This window comes from Pleurodeles waltl, chromosome 5 (assembly GCF_031143425.1).
Source record: "Pleurodeles waltl isolate 20211129_DDA chromosome 5, aPleWal1.hap1.20221129, whole genome shotgun sequence".
NCBI classification, from domain to species: Eukaryota; Metazoa; Chordata; class Amphibia; order Caudata; family Salamandridae; genus Pleurodeles; species Pleurodeles waltl.
The window spans coordinates 700,907,437-700,926,048 of record NC_090444.1 but is presented as its reverse complement, the minus strand read 5'-3'; the positions used below and the strand labels follow the sequence as shown (position 1 = coordinate 700,926,048).

The window sequence follows — 18,612 nt, the reverse complement described above, 5'->3', positions numbered from 1 at the left end:
CTCAGCTAAGAAACTTATATCTATGGTTCGTGTTCTTGCTCTCTGTCTGAAAGAAAGAGCTAATGCTTGAGCGAAAGAGGTGGTCCACTCAAAGAGCAAGCCTAGAATGGGGAAAAGAAAAACGGGAAGGGCACAATCACATTGCAATCCTACAACCTCAGCATTTTTTGCAAGTAGGCAATATAACAGAGAAATTCCTAAAACCACTTATTACACCCCTGCACCATTTCTCAAGGGATTTCGTCAGAGTCTTAAGTGCAAGTTATCAGGGGTCACTATTTGCTCATATATTGTCACTTGAAAAATGCAGACCACTACCCTATCAGTAGATAGGTAAAGTAAAAGTAATGATTGGCTATTAACATTAACTTTATTATTGAAGCTGCAGTGATTAACCCGCATACTAGAGCGGATGTGGGCAGAAAGGAGATAAAAAGTATGACAATCATCACAATTTAATATTTTCTTACAGCTTGCAAATGAGTTGCTTTTCCTACATTTTTTGCCTTCCGAGTCTATGCTTGCCGGGGGATATCTGTTATTCACCAAGAGCAAATCTTCTAATTTCTCTGTTGAAAGGCTGGCTTTTATGATGCCTGGTGTAGAACTACACATAAGTAAGCCATTTTTCATTATTAATAAACTTTGGCCTCCATGTTGAGAAACGTATTAGGATCTAGCCAACCACTCTGTATACCTTTTCAGTGAGCTTCAATGGATTATTGCAGGCATTCACCTGTGGGGTGCTCTTCCTCACACCCTCGAGGCACACAAAACTGGGCAGAGTTTAGACATGCCAATTCGTGTCCCAAGCTTTCTTGACATCCTTAATATAGTGTCTTTAGATTACAATCAATAAGTTAGATATAACATGCTGAAATCTTGCAGCTTCAACAATCTCATCTTGATACAAGAAAAGGGACAAGATGCCGACCAATTATTTTGGGGCCTACTTTTTCTGATCTATGAGCACTGAGAAGCAGTATCAACAGAGACACTGTAAAATGTTGTCAGCCTCAAGGCGTCTCTTTTGATCCCCGCTTTATTTATGAATGGCTCTGGTCAATACCATGCTGGTTTGGCAACAAACCTGACTTCATCATTTCTGGACATTTGGAGAAACACTTCACACAAACGAACCCGACTTGCATCCATGAACAGTAATATGAACAGCTTGTGGTTATGATAAGAAAACAAGGCATTTTTCACATCATAAAACACTTTCTATGAAATTATGGTACCAAGAAAGTTCATCAAGATAATTTCTGAATTCAGGGCCAGAGCTGGAGTCACAACACTCAGGGGCAGATTTATTAAAGGGTTGTGTCGCTTTTGCACCAACCCTTAAAATGCAATTTATCAAGCCACACAAGGCCACCTTGGATGGCCCTGAGTGGCCTGATAAATCCAGAGTAAAGCAACGCAGCGCAAATCGCTGAGTTGTGCTACTATGCCCCAGGGAGGCGTTGCATGGGTGGCGTGTGGGTGTTTCCATGCAACACCCATGGATTATGACCCATTCCCAAATTGATCATAAGTGGTACACCTGGGAATTCATGAACACTGCTATGCTTCCCCAGGTAAGGCGTAACAAAAAGAAATATGTTTATTTCTCTTTGTTCTTTCCTCTTTCCCTGTGTGCTGCATTTTGCAGAGTAAAATGCCTCAGGGGACTGTTTTTGTGCAGGAAGGCACTCCTTCCTGCACAAAATGAATCCTGCTTACAATGCAGGCACCATTGCACCATGGTGCAAGAGTGTCTGCGTTGGCGCTAGGTAGAACATTGTGCACCAGCACTGGGCAAAGGCAGGAATGTGCCATATAATGTTAGATATGGCGCATGCCTGCCCTTTCCCTGTCACGCAGCGCAGCAAGCTGACTTGTTGCGCTGCGTGACTTTTTAATAAATGTGCCTCTTAATATAAATTACCTTACTCAGGTGTGTGATACTTCCTGCCACATTAAAACATGAATGAAAAAGTCTATGAAGTACTTGTTCGTTTTTAATTTGAACTTAAATTGAAGAACATTTTTAATATCTAGAACACTTCTTTGATCCGACTGTAGTGCTCTTGGATGCCGTTAAATACATCAGGCTAATGTTGCCTAGGTTCATGTTCACTTGCAGACCAGCCAACATTGGACTGACCACATAACGAAGACCCTAGCACTCTTAGAGGCACGGCCGTTGGGGAACAGGAACCTTGAAATCGGAGGACAGAGGCAAATACCTTCACACAGCCGTCTTTCAGACAGGCAGTCAAAGGAGGAGGAATACTCTTCAAATGAAACGGCTTTGGACAGCTCCTTCTGCATCATTTTCTAGTCCTGGAATAAGGGCTGGTGAATGGAATTCCATCACTGGAGGGCCAGGAACTCAGCAGACATTTGTGAAATGATTGATTGTGCCACATGCTAAGAGTTAGGAAACTTTGGTCAACCAAATATTCTTGTGCGAAAAGTCACATCCACAATTACCACACACTGTGCACACTGCTCTCTTCTAAAAGGGTTTGAGTATTGGAGATCATATAACTTTCGGCACTTCCTGCTAGCCCTGGTTGTGTACATTGCTATTAATGCATCTGTTGTGAAATAGGGAATTCCAACCACAAGATGACCCCCACAGATACCATTTTAAAGGTCAAAGGGCAGATTCAATACTTCCCTTCAGATGTGAAGAAATACACAAACAAGGATGGCAGTGGGGTGGAATAGCGATGGACGGTCATTCTCATGACACTTCACCTCCATCTTGTAAAGAATCACAGTACACGTGCATGTTAACCTGATGTATATAATTTAATAAATATTTAAGATATATTTCCTGTGTTGAAAAGACAGTTAGGCCCTGATTTATACTATTTGGTGCAAAACTGCACTAACGCAGTTTTGCACCAAAAAGTTTAGCACCGGCTTGCACCATTTCTGTGCATCAGCTAGGCACCATAGTTATGAAATGGTGCAAGCCGGTGCATAGGGTGGACTAGCATAAAAAAAATGACCTTAGTCAGGTGGGGTGTGGTGCTATGGAAGAAGGGAAATGTGCACCAAAAAATGACGATAGGCAGGTTAGAGAAAAAAAATGACTCTAACCTGCCTAGAGTCATTTTCTGACGCAAAACCATCCATATCACATGACTCCCCCTGGCCATGGCCACTGCACCCGGTGCCATGTAGGGGGGCCATTTTAGGACCACCTATGGCACTTTAAAAAATAAAATGCAATACTTACCTGTACTTACCTGGTGTGTGTGTGTCTGGGGGGGTGTCCCTGGGGCCTGGGGAGGGCACCTGTGGGCTTATTCCATGGTTTTCCACCATGGAAATAGGCCCATGGTTCCCCCAACACCTGCCCTGCCCCAGGGGTCAAAAAAATGGGCCAAAGCAAGCTTTGCACCATTTTTTGACCCCTCTTCCCTCCTGTGCACCAATTTTGCACAGGAGTATAAATATGGTGCTGAGGCCATAGAGTCTTTGTTTGCACAGAAACGCCTACCATGCATCTCATTAAGACAACGTAGGTTTCCACTTCCAAAAAATGACTTTAACTCCATACATTTGGTGCTAGACGGGTCTAGCGCCAAAGTATAAATATGGAGTTTGTATTGCACCGAACTAGAGTTTAAAAAGTTACGCTAATTCGGTGCAAACAGAGTATAAACATGCCCCTTAATGCTTAAGGCAAACAGACTGAAAAACACTGAAATATTCTTGAAGCAATAGGAAAACAGCTGAATGAAGAAAGCTCAGCATTAATTAGACAAGCTAATTACTACAAATTGATCTTTATGTTTAAAAGGTCTTTTATTATTATGTTCCAAGAAAGAAAGCTAAAAATGTGCTCTGTCGGTTTCAGTCACGGATGTGCGTGTATTAAATGCACACCTGTCAATGCATTTGCAGTACGCCTATACGCCAAACAATGGCGAAAAACATCATCACCCTCATAAAGCAAAATCAGGTGTGATCATAGAAGAAACTCGGAATAAGAACTTCAAAGTAGGATAAACGTCAGAAAAGGGCTGAAACAAGATCACAGGAGAGCGAGATACCACATTTCTAAGGCAGAAAACAAAAATTAGCAGTAGGCGGGAAATGCATAAAATTCTCAAAAATACAGAGGCAATCACTTTGGACAGGAACAAGAGGGGAAACAGAGGGAAAATAGAGGCAAGACTATTTAATATTTATTGACCCAGTGGTGTTACGATCTTCCTTCAGAACCCCAACATTTATAGTCCAAACCTGGCCCCAGATTTACTAAGCTTTCCCACAACACAATGCACCACAACACAACAAAGGGACCTTGCTCTGTTTTGCATGAAATGGAAAGAACAGAAATGTGCCATGTTTGTTATGATATGGTGCCTTTCTGTTTTCTCCTAGTCCTGGTGCACTTGAGGCAGCATGTAGCCAACGTAGGCACCCTTGATGCGTGACTAATAGGTTTTGTGCAGAATGTGGCACCTCCAAAGAGGAAGTAATGAGGAAAAATAAATATTTTTCTCCTCACCAGCTTCCGGTAGAAATACCATTCTGCCGTAAACCCTGGTTTGCTGATCTCAGTAAATCAGGATTTACGTCAAAATACATGGGAGGATGCGGATCATCGCCCACGCTCCTCCCATGTAACGCCACCCCGAAGCAAAGAAACGCAAGGCACATTGCATTACCTTTTGAATTTTTACAAAGTAACACACATCGTGGATGTGCAAGGCTTTGTCAATCTTGAAACTCATTTTGAGCTGTGGCTGCTTCAAAAACGTGATGCACCCTGAAAACAAAATGTTAGTAAATCTAGATTGTGATGTCAACTAAAGAGCGTATAGAAGTGATTCAATTGTTTGTATAATCATTAATCGGAGTCTCAACAGCAGACTACTGGTATATGGTGAAAGATTATATTAAAGGTGATGAGCAGTTAAACCTCACAAGTAGAGGAACTAACTGCACCAAAGCAAGGTGGCAGTGGAAGTGTCAGCATTGAGTCTGCATGGTTGGAGCATCAGTTTCTGAAGGTCAAACAACAGCAAAGCAACAACATGAGCATCAAACTTTTTTTCATATTCTCTGCCAATCAGCCACTACCGAGTGTGATAAAGCCAATAATCAGCAGCATTACTGGTACTCTAAAGCAGCCTTGGAAAATGAATACCAATCACTTACTGCATGCAGCAACCAAGCAAGACTCTTTAGAGCAGCCCCCCTTCCTTCTTGCTATTCGACTCAAGAAATGTAAAGATACTAACTTGTACACGAAGCCAGTAGATTTGTTTTAGCAACAAGCAAAATGGCAAGAAAACATATATTGTTTAGGCAGGTCTGAAAAGGTACCAATTAAATATTCCAATACTTCAAGATCTAGCGCAGCATAGAGGAACATTATTAGGTATGTGCCTTTAAGACAATTGTGCAGTGCTCCCTCATGCCTACTTTCAGAGCTTCATAGACAGGAAATCCTCAACCTCCCTACCTCTGAAGGCAACCCACTGGCTCTCATACATTGTGTTTTTTTCTCTTGTTCCACGTGGCCAGTCTAGCCCTGACAGTGACAAAGGGTGAACACCTTTAGAGACTGTGGGGCAGACTTATCAACACTACTAAAATTGGTCGACAGGATTTTGTGTCATAAAATACATTTCCTTGAGGCAGGCATTAATAAGGAAAAAGGATTTCAGTTCTCCTAACTTGTTATATCTTGCATATGTGCTGAACTTAAGCATACAGCACACATGTAAATTCTGAACAGTTTTACAGCTACTATAAGTATATTATTATATACTAAATGGTAAATATGGTGACTGTGCTGCGTTCCACTACAAAATACATAAACTCTACCCCTGTGGATCAAGATTACGCAAAAACAAATCTTCGAGGGAGCAGGTCCTGCGTCTCCTGCTGTTGCTACTTTCGCTTCTTTGAATAAAAGCCTGAGCGCAGGATTAGCTGGCTAGATAAGAATATTACGAAAGGATTATCCAAGCCTCCCACGAAAAAAGACACTAAGGGAAAAGGCATATTTCATAAATGCCATCTCGCAAATCAAGCTAGCATTCCCTACTTCTCGATGTCTCACTTAATACAGCATTTCAAATATTTTTAAAACAAGACACGTTTTTCGAACCAATGAAATTCTGAAAATCGGGAGCCTACACATAAACTGCACTGCATCAAAAATCTAAATAAAAAAGGAAAGAAATTAAGGGGGGGTAAGTATGGTTTTACAGTCAAAAGAGGGCCAACTAGAGAGTTAAACAAATACAACTATATCTCTTGATAAATACTACAACCTTGTATCTAGTGTTACCCCCCTATTAACAACTAGGCATATGACTAAAGCTTTTTGAGAACCAAGCAATTGCTCATTATAGCACGTATACTAATAGGTGGTCACAGGATTGCTATTTCAAATCTAGATGTACCAAAGAAAACAAGCAACAGAGATAGACATATAATTTACGGAACACAATTTAGTCAAACGATTCTGGAAAAGGGTTCTGATTTATCAAATGGACAAAATAAGTAATTCATGGTCATGTTTAATCAATATAATTCAAAATGTTCTTCACCCTCTTGCTGTTCGGGTGACGTTATTGGCTCAGCAAAATTAATCAAGATTCTCAGATTTCTTTAATTTTCTGGTAATAAAGTAAGTAACTAAAAATACAATTTACAGCTTAGCCAGCAAATTTACCACACAAAACAAGAAGCCATCCTTTCTAAAAACGATTACAACATCTGTGCTAATTAGGAAGTGAAGAAGCACTGACAAAGCCAATAGACTTGATGTCGGCAAGCTAATGAGATATTTATTTATGTTTTATTTTCCAGCACAGAAAGCTACCACAAAAATTAAAACAAATAAAAAAATGGCACTGCCTAAACGTGGCAGCCGTATGCATGCAATACATTTTCAAATTAAAAAATAACATAGCAAGTAATGTTAATAGAGTAATACCGGTGCATCCTAGCAGGCAGGTATAGCAACCTTTTTTAAGTTTTAAAGCACATCACAGGAAAATATGACACTTATTGCTACAAAGAAAATGCACTACAGGCTTTGGATTATTGTAATATGGCAATAGGAAGATGCAGTTAGTTTAAACACACAAGGATGACTCAAAAATAAAAATGGATAATGAATTAAAATAACAAATGCATTGGCAGACTAAATTATTGGCCCACCAGCCCTGGCAATAAAGCAAACTTATTTATAGGCAGATGTGCACATGTGGTTAGCCACTTACAATGCAAGCGAGACTATGACTGAAATTAGCTGACCCACTGTCCCATCCTGTATGCTGTGCTGGGCGGAAGCAAAATGTGAACAGACCAAAGGATAGAGACGACCGACCCAAAGTCTATGTATGTATTTATGTGTTTTTATTTAAGATTTTTTAACAACTTGAGGCTGTTGGAACAAATAAAGTTGTTTAATTAAACAACTGGACCCATTGCAGAATATGGATGAGCCGCATCAAAAAATAGATTATATTGAAATATGAGTGATTGTTCACTGTTTTAAATGTCAAGAATGAATGCTCAATCTGTCGCCCAAGCACATATGCCCCAATAGAAAGCGCCTAACCAGTAGCAGCCAGATGGATCTCCATTACTCGGGGGCATAGGATTCTGTAAGGAGTACTACAGTAGTTATACTGGGGGTGTTGGAGGAGAATCTGTACCTACAAACGCAGCCTGGCAGGGAAGTAATCTTAACAGAATTAAAATCATAGTTAAAAAAAGCTGAGAGTTAGCCAAACCATGACTGAAGTAACATACTTTAGGATAGACACTAGTCAATATCACTGTCAAGATGCGCTAGTGTGTAGTTGGAAGAAGTCATTCAGCTTGGCTCCTCAAAGGATCCCTGGGAAACTAGGAATGTAGCTGCGGTGAGGCTACTGTCGTTCTTAGAAAGCAAAAAACAGTAAGTCAATATTTTTTCACACTGTAAAACAATGTAAGAAGCCTGTCCCTTCTCCAAAAGACTCCATGTGACCCTCACCACACACTCTGTGTTGAGAATGAATACAGAGATAAGTCAGTAAAGCCTCAGTGTGCTCTACTAATTAATATTCCGGATTGTCTGTGGAAAGATTACATTTCAGAAGATTAAGTAACGTGCATGTCTGCAAAATAAAGACCTGGGTAGATTTTTCTGATCTCAGGACAGTTCTTTACACACTCTACCCCTTTGGCTTGTCCCACAGAACTGATGGCACCAGAATTTCATAAATTCAGTTCTGTACTGATCATGCTGTGCACTCATCCCATTCGACAATAGCACATTACGGCTGCCATCATGCAGATAAGGCGACCCTGCCAATCTCATTTACAAAAAATAAATGCAACACTTGTTGTCTTTTTTCCAAACAGATTTATCCTAATTGGGACATCTGCCATTAAGTAAGAAACATGACTTGGCAAGGCTTCAGCTTAGCTAACACATTGGCACGTGATCACGACTGGCATCCAGATCCTGGCAAAGCAGGTTTCCTGCATCAGATACTCTTTCACTACGAGTACTGGGTAGCGGAACAGCAGAGCCACTTCTTTTCGTCCAATGGCATGCCGACAGTGAGGTCTTCTGACCTTCCTTCCATTTAATCAATGAATCAGTCTTACAAGTTGATTCCGTCCATGTGAGGCTCTAATACCATTGGGCATTCGTTATGTTTGTCCATAAAGCATGCACAAGTGTCTCCACTTGTAGACACTCTTGAGTTCCAAGCTAACAGGGTCATTTAGACCTGGAGTCACTGGGACGTCTACCGAAAACATTCAGATGTCACCTCCGCCCTATTTAGAGTATAGCCAGGTATATTCTCTAAATTATGCAGACGGGCCACCTCCCAAGGTTTTGGGCATATCCTTCACCCACCAACCTCTAAAATAACCCCCAAATAACAAAATACAGTTTCCCAAGCATCCTTGCTTCCTTGGTCACACAGCCATACAATAAAACAGCGTGAAAACACTTACCCTGGAAAATATCCTATGTAGGGACCCACAGGCTGCTGCCGCATGTTGTTTGGTCTTGCGGGCCAAGGTAAAGCTTCTGCTTTTACTTTTGCCCTTTTTGGCAGCCGGCATGTCAGGGGACACCATTAACTTCCCTCTTTCAAAATGTAGATTGAATAAGCACGTCAGGCGGAGAGTTTATTACCAGTGGACGTCAGGGCAGCAGAAAGCGCGCGCATCTTTCTCAGCAGCCCAATGAAACCACTATTTAGGTGTCCAGCTGTACAAAGAACGAAGGACAACCAGTGAGATAACTTCCCACCGGCTTTGGCGGTGGCCCGTAGCACCTTGCCCTCTCTGAGAGACGCTGGAGTTGAAACTATAATGTTTGTCCAATATATTTATCCGCTTCCGTTCATATATTCGTGTATGGTGAAGCCCCACTCTGGAACCGAATGCTGCTCGCGTCCCTGTGTTGGCGAAGAAACGGTCTCCTGAACGCTGATGTTACTGTAAAATACACTTAGCAGACATAACATGCAAGTGATGCAAGCAGAAAATCAGCCAGATAAGCGGAGAGCAGAACCTGCCCATCAGATTGATGAGCGTGGAAATGATGCTGATGTTCTGTCAAGTCAGTTGTTCCCTGGACACCGTGAAACACAAATGTGCTTAAGAATTGAGAGAGGGGAAAGTTGAGAGCAGGTGGTTCGATTTTTTAAGACCCTCTAATTGTCTTTTAGCCTCACTTCCCGTTCTCCGCCATACAATAGGGGTTATGCTAAAGCTCGACGTTTGTAAATTCGGTGTGGTCAAAGATTAAAATCGCCACCTATACCTACATTGACCCCTTGGTGCTCCGGAAGAGTGTTTTCATACTGACTTCAATGTGACATGCTGTTAAGCTGGGGAATACATCGATTCCTCTTCTGGTGCTTCCCATCCCAGGAGCTGCTATGTTTTCTTGTTTATAAAAAAATACAAGAAAACATTGCAGCTACTCGAGATCCATGGTCTCAGAATGTGGGGCGCACAAATCACGATTATTCTTTAAAAAAGAATCATGTTCCAATGGAACAAATGCAGTGCCATTGGTGACTCCTTTGCTCCTGTCCAGGCGCACCCTGAAAATTGCAGAAGGGGTGCCAATAGTCGAAACCCAGGCAGGAGCCAGGGGAAGTGTCCCTTGTTTATGTCTGTTGCGAAAGCTCGTGACATCATCACAGTGTACCCAGGACAGGGGCATTTTAGCCGGCATGGAGCAAGGGATCGGACTCTTCTTCCGCCACCTGCACCACGAAGCAAACAGGACAATGCGGGATCTGCTGCATGGGGCCGGCATTTGGCTGCATCCCTCAGGATGCAAAATTTCAGTTGAGTCGGGTGAGGGGAGCGGTGGGGAGGAGGCACAACCATCAACTTAGTCGGTGCTTTGTCAAGGGTTTCGGGTGCATTATGCCTGCGAACCAGGAGCTACAGCTCGATGGTGCTGTTGTGCACCACAGGTCCCGAGGATGGGATGAGCCAGTGTTTGTTTATTTTGCACCCACTTTTATGAGATGGGATGCAGAGGTGGAGGTTGCATGTGTTAAAGTCGAGTGTTGCTGACCTTCGTGTAATATTTCTCTCTTTCGTTGATAGTATGGCTCCAAAATGTGTGCACCCAGATGCGGATATCTCAGCCACTCAGGAGAACTCTGCTCTTTTGGTGAGCTATGGAAATCATCAAAAACCCATGGCATGCATTTGGCCCTGAGGATGGTGTCGGAAGGAAGGACCAGCAGACACCTGCACCCCTGCCCAAGTGGCAGAGGAAAGTGCCAGCACGCTATAAGGATGCACTTCCAGCTCCGGTGAGCGGGGCTGGGAAAGAGTTGCGGGCCGAGCACACTGCAGGGGGTGAGACTGCAGGGCAAGTGGCACTGTCCCCCACCCCGATGGTCAGGGCACCATGGGGCCTGTTTATGATGCTAATGTGGGGGTTGTGGGGCAGATTAATGTGGTGATATTCCCAACACCGCACGCAGAGGGATAGTAGCCCAACAACCAGGTCTGCCTGTCTCCCCTCCCTCCACACAGACAGCTGTGGTATCTCCCTTTTCACAGAATGCGGTTTCAGCTAGAGATTCTGCTGCATGAGTGCCCTTGGAGTAATCAACACCAATAGCGGGTTGAGAAACAGCATCTACAGCTGGTGGTGTAGTTTTGGCAGGTGGCAGCAGTTCAGTTTGGGCCTAGCTGGTGGTTACTGCAAAGCCCGCTAGGGAGCACAGGGCAGGCTTCGTTCAACTCTAGCCCTGTACTCTTTAGCACGGTCTCACTACCCTTGTTCCCCCATCTGTCATAGCATGACATGTACCTGCAGACACTAGGGAAAAGATTCTAAAAGGGGAGCTATGTGATGTATTGGACTTTAAGACAGGTATGGTCAATCGGAAAGGAAAACCGAGTAAGGAGGGTGAGCAGAAAGTCTGGGTGGAGTGGTCCTTGAAGAGCTAGGTGATGGGTGCCAGTGCTATACTCAGCAAACCTGACAAAAAAGTGCCTCAATGATTTGGATATATGCCACTAATACACATTGCAGCCTCTGAATTCCAGGGCACAGCTGGTAGATGAGACTAAATTCGGGGAGATGAAGGCGATCAGACCTGAGGTGGCATGGGACCAGAGGGACAGTAACATCTCGGACTCCGAATTCAACAGGGGGCCTCCTCAAGGGAGATAATCTCAGTCCTTTTCGTAGCAAAAGGGCTGCGGGGCAAGAAGTCGGCTTGCAGGCAGTGCAATAAGAAAAATGTCTTAGAGGGTCTACTTGCAAATTAAAGCACATGTGCTCATTCTGTGAAATCCAGGGACATCCTGAGACCAAGGGCTATATTTATGGCCAAGTGGCGCAGCAAGAAACCTTCTACGCTGCGCCACAGGAAAAGGGCGGCAGGAATGCACCATATTTATCCCAATATGGCACATTTCTGTCTTTTCCCCAGCGCTGGCACACTATGGGATGCCTAGCACCAATGCAGGCACCCTTGCACCACCGTGCAAGGGTGCCTCTGTTGCATGTACAGTTGTTTATGTGCAGGAAGAGGCACCTTCCTAAATAAAAACAAAGCTCTGAGGCTTTTTCCTCTGTCTACATGTGTTTCCATGCCTCCTTTACCACTTGTCTGTGGGGGCTCCCAGTGACAGCCACTAGCACTTTTGCTTAACCACTGGGTACTGGTGTGGCAGCAAGTACAATTCACATGATTGCCTTTAAACAACATACAGTAGGACTTGCAAGTGGAGTGATGCAGACTTTTCTTTGTCATTTTCAAACTGACTACCACATGGACATAGAAGTTCACACTGATTTACAGCCATGAAAGGTCTTCTAGACGAAACACGTGTCAGCTGCTGCTTCGTAACCGCGTTGAACATAATATGAAGACTTGGGGAAAAAAGACGAAGAATAAAAAACTCTTGTTCACCTCTACTGCTTATACTCATTAGACTGTGTATTTGTCAGAATTGTCGGGACTTGATCGTGTGCTTCGGTACCTTCTTCACCTTAATTAACATCTTGCTGACGTTCAAGAAGAAGTAAAAGCAAAAGCCTTATTAGTTTATTTTTATTGCTTTTTCACAAACAGAATGGCAGCTGTTACCCAAAAGCACCCCTTCGTCCCTTTTCAAAAACCCAGAAAGCTCATCAAATGGTGCATTCAAGAGACCTAAATCAGTGGGTCCTCATTAGCCCGCCATGTAGTTGCTAAGCGAAGGTACTCTGTTGCTAAACAAAAATAACTGGTTGACTGGCCATCACAAATCTCTAACAAGAGAGTCGTGCTTACAGAATTTGCCTCTGTGTGTTCACATTCACACATCATTTCAGCATGTGCCACAACATTATTAATGACCACTCTTTACTTCATTCACACCTTTACACCCTATTCCCTCCTGCCGATTCTCATATGCTTCTAAGTTACTTATTCCAATAAGGTTTTTGTTGTCTAGAAACGAAAATGTAGTTTTGTGGTTTTCAAGTTTTGAAGGTTGCAAATGCCCAGCATGCACTCCTTCCGGAAAGCCTGGTTTAATAATGTCTTCTAGGTACAGTTTATTTTGCATGGTTTGTGGAGACAGGTCAGAGAACATATCAATCCTACTATCTTCGAGTTCCAAGGGGACCCCATAATTGCTGCAAAGATTTTCTTCTTCTTTGTTATTTTCACTCTTTGGGGGACCAAGATCAAGGGTGGGCCGCCCCCTTTGCCTATCCAGGCAGTACTCATCTTCATTCTGAAACTTCGGACCTGTGTTTCAATTGCGTTCTTCCAGAACCTACTATGAAATGTAACACACAAATCCCTTCTCCTCAGTTCCTCCCGACATGCTAATAACCTCAAGTGATTCAGCCATGTTTCACTCTTGTGGTGTTTCGCTTCCACTGGCTAGAATCCAGACTTTATGTCAGCTGTCAGGAAATGATTTGATACATTTTTGTTAGGTTAATATCTCCGTTTCTTCTAGGGCCTTTATTGGTGCATCTTTTCATGCTGAGGAATGCCGGGATCCTATTTAGTCTGATTGGTAGTGTTTTAATTTCCCATTATCTGGTTCTTGTATTATTGGCTGTTCCTACGACTTTTCTTTCTTCGGGACATACAAGCTAGAAAAACAATCTTGAGCATGAGCTGGTCCCAGTTGAGCTCCCGCTTGATGATGTGTCAGTTGTCTCCAAGCACAACCCGAGTGCATGGATATGTACAAGGCAACAAAATAACTTACACATGTTAAAAATGCCACAGCACTAACAATAGGAGTAGGTTAGGTGTGAGCTACTTCCTCACCCTTCCAAGTTTTTACCTACATCTTTTATGATCACGAACAACCTTTTACCTCTCCTTAGATAAGATTAGGCTATATTCTTTACTCAGTGGAAGATCTTTATGCATCATCAAACCCACAATCTGCCAAGAACCACGAATGCATCTCTTTTGATATGCACACTTGTTTGAGAATAACTCAGGCCCATATTTATACTTTTTTTGCGCCGCATTTGCATCATTTTTTTATGTAAAAACGGTGAAAACGTACAAAATACAATTATATTTGTAAGTTTGCACTGCTTATGCGTCAAAAGATGACGCAAATGCAGCACAAAAAAATAAAAATATGGGCCTCAGTTTGTAGCCTACTTGCATAAGAGAGGAAGAAATGAGCTACTGAATTTCTAGCAAGAAGACATGTCAACACACACAAATTACACAACTAACTTCCACACAAAGCCTAAACCAAAAAATGGCCAAAGCACTGCAGCAAACCAACCTGAGTGCTCTTCATAATACCTGTCCTTGAACAACGTTTTAGAACAGAAACCACTCAAGGTCCTGATTTTCTGCTTTTTTAGTATGAAGTCTGATATACAGAACCAGCCTATGCTTTAGTACAATACCAGAAAGACAGATGCCTACAAACGTCTGTTAGACAGAACGTCTTCACTTGAAGCACAACAGACCACTGTATTCAAGGACACCTTCGGACTGAGTATAATAGTATTGTTAATACCGTTTTTGGAGGTGTGAGTCACTCCTTTCTGATGGACAGGTATAAAGATTGTCACAGCCGATAAGACTGCCTTTTCAAGTGTTTTTTTGGTTGTAAATGTGTCACTGCATTTGCTACGAAATAGAAACCATGAATACTTCTCTAATTGCTTTAAAATGCAGTCAGCTTAGAAAACTGTACTTTGCTGGTTTTACTTAAAGATTATTTATTTCAACGTCTTAGTGGGCTCTCGGTACGGAAACCTTTTTTGGAACTGTTAATGTGTAGCAAGGAATACGAATACATATGGCTCACTTTCTCTTTGCCAGTCAAAGACGGCACTTTTTTGTGCAACGAAACACTCAATTAGCCTTAACACCTAAGTAGAAAATGTTTTGAACAGAGATATATCCAGCATGAAGCTTGGCATTTCCATATGATGGCAGCATAACATGTGGCCATAACAAAAACATGTCTAAAAAAAAGTAGTTCTGCACTGAAACAGAAATGAGATTACACGTTGAGCACAACATCTGATCTCAGCAGTTGTTAATTTGGGCCGGTGGTTGCAGATAGAAACCACCAGCACGCATTTTTGGGAACCAGCACTCAATTTTCTTCATCAGCCTTTGTGCCAGAGCAAGAGTAGAAACACAAAGCCCATATTTATACTTTTTCAGCGCCGCAATTGTGTAATTTATTACGCAAAAGCGGCGCAAACTTACAAAATACAATTATATTTTGCAAATTTGCGCTGCTTTTGCGTCACAAAGCAGCGCAAATGCAGCGCTAAAAAAGTATAAATACGGGCCAAAATCGGGAAAGAAGGAAGAATAGAAAGATGGGAAAACATTGACAAAGAAAGAAGCAGGGATGAGAAAGAACTTGGAAAAGTAAGATTAAAGGGACAGGGCGTGCCTGAAGTATAAAAGAGGAATGGGGTGGAAACAGGGCTATGCAGTCTCGGTATTTAGCACCCTCAACATTAGACAGCCCTTCCCTCAGGTTTCTGTGCAAAACTGTGTGCACCGGCATTCATTCTTTTACAAATTAACCACTGGATTTTGGGTAACCTACTGGAAAGCAGGATTCTGAGTCTACCAAGCAGTTGAGGCAGGAGGAGAGGTCTTTCAGCCTCCTCTTCAGATCCAGCTTCAGGTAGATGAGGACCAGTTGGAAAGGGAGGTACTTCTCCTCAGTTTCTTCCCCCTCAACGAATTCCATCGCTGCTCGAATAGGGCTCCAGGATCCCGGCTCAGGGATGCTACAACGCACTTCCAACTGCGCAGAAGAAGTGGGTTTGCACAATGTGACAGTGGCTTTAATCCCGATTAAACGACGCTGGTGACTCAACAGCATGCTCACATCGCCCTGCTCAAGGTTTGCTAATTAAGCCCGGATTATTAGCTCTGGTTGCTACGCACCATATGCCATAGTGTCTAAAAATGATTCCATCTTACTATACGACTGCTTCAGCGAGCACTCGTGTTCCACGGAATCAAAGCATGTCCAAGTAGAGTGGGGTAGCTTCTTTTAGAAATCACATTTTTGGAACAGATGAGGGAATATTTTTATTTGACTGTGTGCCTCCAGAGAAGGCAAATCCGTATCAGAGTCAATGCTCTTAGGTGACGCAAGGTCAGCATAACTGAAATGTAACGGCAAATCAACGATTTCTCTCTTCAGCTATACAGCTTATTCTCCACATAATGTGGTCGTACACAGAGTAGAGCTGATGGATGCTAAAACGTTTAGCAACACGCAGAGAACTCAAAATAGTGCTAGTCATTTTGATTTATGATTACAATTCTTTCACTGTTAGGGTGCTGAAACTGCTTGAAGCACTCTCCGTGAATAACTGCATGCCCGCTGCTAGTGCTCTCTTCATTGTGACTTGACAGATTTATAATTTACTACAAACATTGAAAGTGAAAATACGAGGTTTGGTAAGTGGGGAAGTAGGGGGCAACTAAAGAGTCACCCTTTTAGGCCTAAAGCAACAAAGGTTCGGGGATCAAAGAAAGTTTTGTCATTTTCGAAGACGGGTAAAACGGTGGGAAGTCTTTGAGGTACAGTTTGTGATTGAGGTCGGTGGGTTGGGACAGCCCGATATTAAGACACATTGACGCATTAAACTATCCTTAGTACAGCAGAGAGGGTACAAGTGGCACGATCAGTCTTGTATGAGATGTCTGGCTCCTACCATCAATTTCAGGTCACAGTCTAGCACTGTAGAGTACCACTAGAGCTGTTGCACGAGGTCTTACCAAGCTACAGACCGACCATTGGTCCCCACTACAAATATATATTTTCATAATTAAAAGTTTTGTGTTAAAAACACCAAGGACCTCATTTCCACCCACAGCTTTGTGTCCTTTTGGTTGGATTGGTTGCTGGGTCAAGGGGTTCTGTCAGCAGAGCTAGCTAAGGGATTATCTTTGAAAAGCTGTTTTTCCCCCTGTTGTATGTCACTACATTCCAGATAAGTACATTAGGAGTCACTGATCAAGACCCTAAGGTTGAAACGTGTTGGTGTTTTTATGTTTGCTCCCACTTTTGTGTAAATAAAGGCACTCTGATTACAAGTCCTTGATACCACATTATCAATGGATAAATTAAATGCAGTAGTTGGTCAGTCTCCACGTAAGCTCCAGCTGGATGTTTGAATGATCAGTTTGTTTACCAACTGGCATATTTAATTTACTTATAAGCTCCTAGTAGAGTGCACTACATGTGGCCAGGGCCTGTCAATTAAATGCTACTGGTGGGTCTGCAGCACTGATAGTGTCATCCACTTAAGTAGCCCTTTAAACCCCTCTCAGGCCTGCCACTGCAGAGCCTGTGTGTGCAGGTTTAAACTGCCATATCGACCTGGCAATGTCAACCTTCTTCCAGGCCAAAACTTTTCTTTTTATCACTTGTAAGTCACCCCTAAGGAAGGCCCTGGACACCCCAGATGGCAGGATGCAATGTATTTAAAAAGAAGGACGTGCTTTTAAGTATTACATATCCTAGTAGTGAAAAACTCCTAAATTCATTTTTCACTACCGCAGAGCCCATATCTCCCCATGGGCTAACATTGGGATTACCTTATTACATTTTAATTTCCAAAAGGAAAGGAATAAGTGTTTCATGTTTGGAGTCTATAGAATCCGAATTTAAAATCTAATTTATGGTGAAGTCAAATTTTAAATTACAATTCCGAAAACATTTAGAAAGTGGTTATTTTTCTTACCTTCGCCATTTGGTGTCTGCAGCCTGTCTCTAATCAAATGTCTGGGTAGGTGACAGCTGGGCTTTGTGTATTTCAACCTGACAGCCACACACAGTGGGAGCTTAGGTGTGACCTGATGGGCCATCCTGACAGGATGGGAGGGAGGAGCTGCGCTGTGTCCTGTTCACACACAAAGAGCTGCATATCTCCCTATAGCGAGTCAGGAGTCAGGGCAGGAAAGGAGGGCATCTGGTCACTTCCAAGGCATCTCTTTGAAGTCTCCCCACTTCAAAGTCATCACTGGGTATGAAAACTGGACCTCACAGACCACCAACTCAGTACACTTCTGGACTTGTGGATACTCTGCCAGGAAGAAGAACTGCTGTGCTGCTGAAGGCCTGTGATTCAGCGGGACTGCTGTTTGCTGGACTCCTGGTTTGCTGTGCTGCCCTCTGCCTGCTACCCTTTTGTCTGGGCGTGAGAAGGGCTGGACCTGAATATCTCCAACTCATAACCCAGAGTTACTCCAAGGGTTAGTTGGCTGGCCTCCTGATCTGAAATCCTAGGGATATAAAAGACTTCCAACCACCCTGCTCCTGCACCTGGACCTTGCCATCTGTGACTCTGTCCTGCCAAGTAGTGGCACCCGAGTCCGGACCCTTGAAAGTGGCCTAAGGCGCTTGTCCCTGTGGAACCAACGCATCCTCTGCTGCAGGAGCAGAATCTACCCATTGCTGCTGTTACGTGAAGAAAATTGACGCATCACCTCTATTGCCACTATACCTTGCATTTTGAAATCAGTGCATCACCTTTGGAAATGACACTGCAAAGTCCTTGCACCCCCGTCGACAACACTGAAACTCTGCATCACAGTCTCTGTGCTCATCGGAACGGACTCATCG

The 18,612-nt window shown here is 43.0% G+C and overlaps 1 protein-coding gene across 6 annotated transcripts in view; it reads right to left on the bottom strand.

Moving 5' to 3' along the window:
• TIAM2 (TIAM Rac1 associated GEF 2) overlaps positions 1-18,612 on the bottom strand; it is a 315,407-nt gene that overhangs the window by 45,377 nt on the left and 251,418 nt on the right. Inside the window, exon 1 of one of the 6 annotated variants that reach the window (XM_069234641.1) lies at positions 15,574-15,841. The exons of the other annotated variants lie outside the window; for them this stretch is intronic. Coding sequence (XP_069090742.1) covers positions 15,574-15,720 — 147 coding nt within the window. The 5' untranslated portion in view covers positions 15,721-15,841. Of the gene's footprint in view, positions 1-15,573; positions 15,842-18,612 lie in introns of those variants that run through there. 6 annotated transcript variants of the gene reach the window in all.